Genomic DNA, 1421 nt, shown 5'->3' on the forward strand with positions numbered 1-1421 from the left:
CGCTGCTGCTACTTTAGCAGCAGCAGCAACAGCAGCAGCCGCAGCAGCAGTTTTGCTGCACTTGTGTTTTGGGGTTTTGCTGCGCAGGGAAAGTCCGGCTGTGGCGGCTTCTGCCTTCTTGGTGGTTCAGCGTGGGGTGTATAGACACCGGAAGCAGAGTGACCCTTGTGAAGTTCCTCACTTGTGGCTTTCCTGCAGCAGCAACAGCAAAAACAGCAGCAACAGCAAAAGCAGCAGCAGCAGCACGCTCATTTGGAGCAGCAGCAGCAGACGCAGCGGGCGCGGACAGCTGTGCAGCAGCAGCAGCCGCCGCTGCAAGTGCAGCTGCTGCTGCAGCAGCAAGGGAACGGGAGGAAGCAGAAACAGCAGCAGCAGCGGAAGAGCTGCTGCTGGTTTGCTGCGACAGAGACCTTCGGGTTTACTCGCTGCAGCAAATACTCACAAGTGCAGCAGCAAATCCGGGGGGCCTCCTTTCCGTGGCGCCGCTGCAGGCGTACCCATGGGGCCCCGTCTTCTTCCCGCATGCAATAGACATTGCTGAGGTGCGGCTTTGTGCTGCTGCTGCTGCTGCTGTTACTGCTGCAGCTTCTGCTGCTGTTACTGCTGCTGCTACTGCTGCTGGGGCAGCGCTCAGAGCTGCCATTTTGGGCGCCGGCGGCTCTGCTGGTTTTCTGCAGCTGTCGCCCTTGTTGCTGTTCCTGCTGCAGCTCTCGCTGCTGCTGTTGCTGCTGCAGGAACAGCAGCAACAAGAGCAGCAGCATTCTTGGGGCTGCTTCCTTGTGTATCTGTTGCTTGCGGCGCCTTCTTGTCTCTTTCCGGATTTGGTTGTTTCCTGCTAGCTCCTTGGGCACCTCTCTGTCCCTGGATTTCCTTGCTGCTTCTGCTGCTGCTGCTGCTGCTGCTGCTGCTGAGCTGCTGCGCTGGGGGCAGCCAGGAAGCGTGTCTGTGGGCTGGGGTGTACGTACAGGGCAACTGTGGGGCCCCCTGGGGTCACCTGGTGGCTTTGGGCCTCGACGAAGATTCCTCTGCAGAAGAAAGTAGTGATGAAGAAATGGGGGGCCCCCATTTCTCGGGGGGCCCCCCTCGAAGGGAGGGGGCCCCCCGGCGAGAGGGGCCCCCGCGGCGGGAGGGGCCTCGCAGCAGCAGCTGGGGGGCGGACGCCCGGGCTGGACAGAGCCCGTTCCTGCTGCAGCAGCAGCAGCACGGCCCGCAGCAACAGCAGCAGCAACACGCGCAGCAGCAGCACAGAAGGCGCTTCAGAAAGAGAAGCAAAACCCTTTTGTTTTCTGTGCCCTCAGCAGCAGAAGTTGCCCGCCTCTTAACTGAGCAGACGCCTCAGCCCCTTCCGGTCTTTGCTGACCTTTCCGGCAAGTGCTGCTGCTGCTGCTGCTGCTGCTCCCGTTGCAGCGGCTGGGGGGGGG

At 61.6% G+C, this 1421-nt stretch overlaps 1 protein-coding gene across 1 annotated transcript; it reads left to right on the top strand.

The window, feature by feature from the left end:
• Nucleotides 1-87: 87 nt before the first annotated feature.
• Nucleotides 88-839, top strand: ETH_00032455 (uncharacterized protein; the record flags this gene model as incomplete). The annotated part of the gene is made up of 1 exon (XM_013379618.1): nucleotides 88-839. A coding segment is annotated over one exon (752 nt), but the record flags the coding sequence as incomplete, so codon positions are not given.
• Between the last annotated feature and the right edge of the window lie 582 nt (nucleotides 840-1421).

This window comes from Eimeria tenella, genomic scaffold, assembly GCF_000499545.2.
Source record: "Eimeria tenella Houghton genomic scaffold, Eth_scaff3647, whole genome shotgun sequence".
Taxonomy (NCBI): Eukaryota; Apicomplexa; class Conoidasida; order Eucoccidiorida; family Eimeriidae; genus Eimeria; species Eimeria tenella.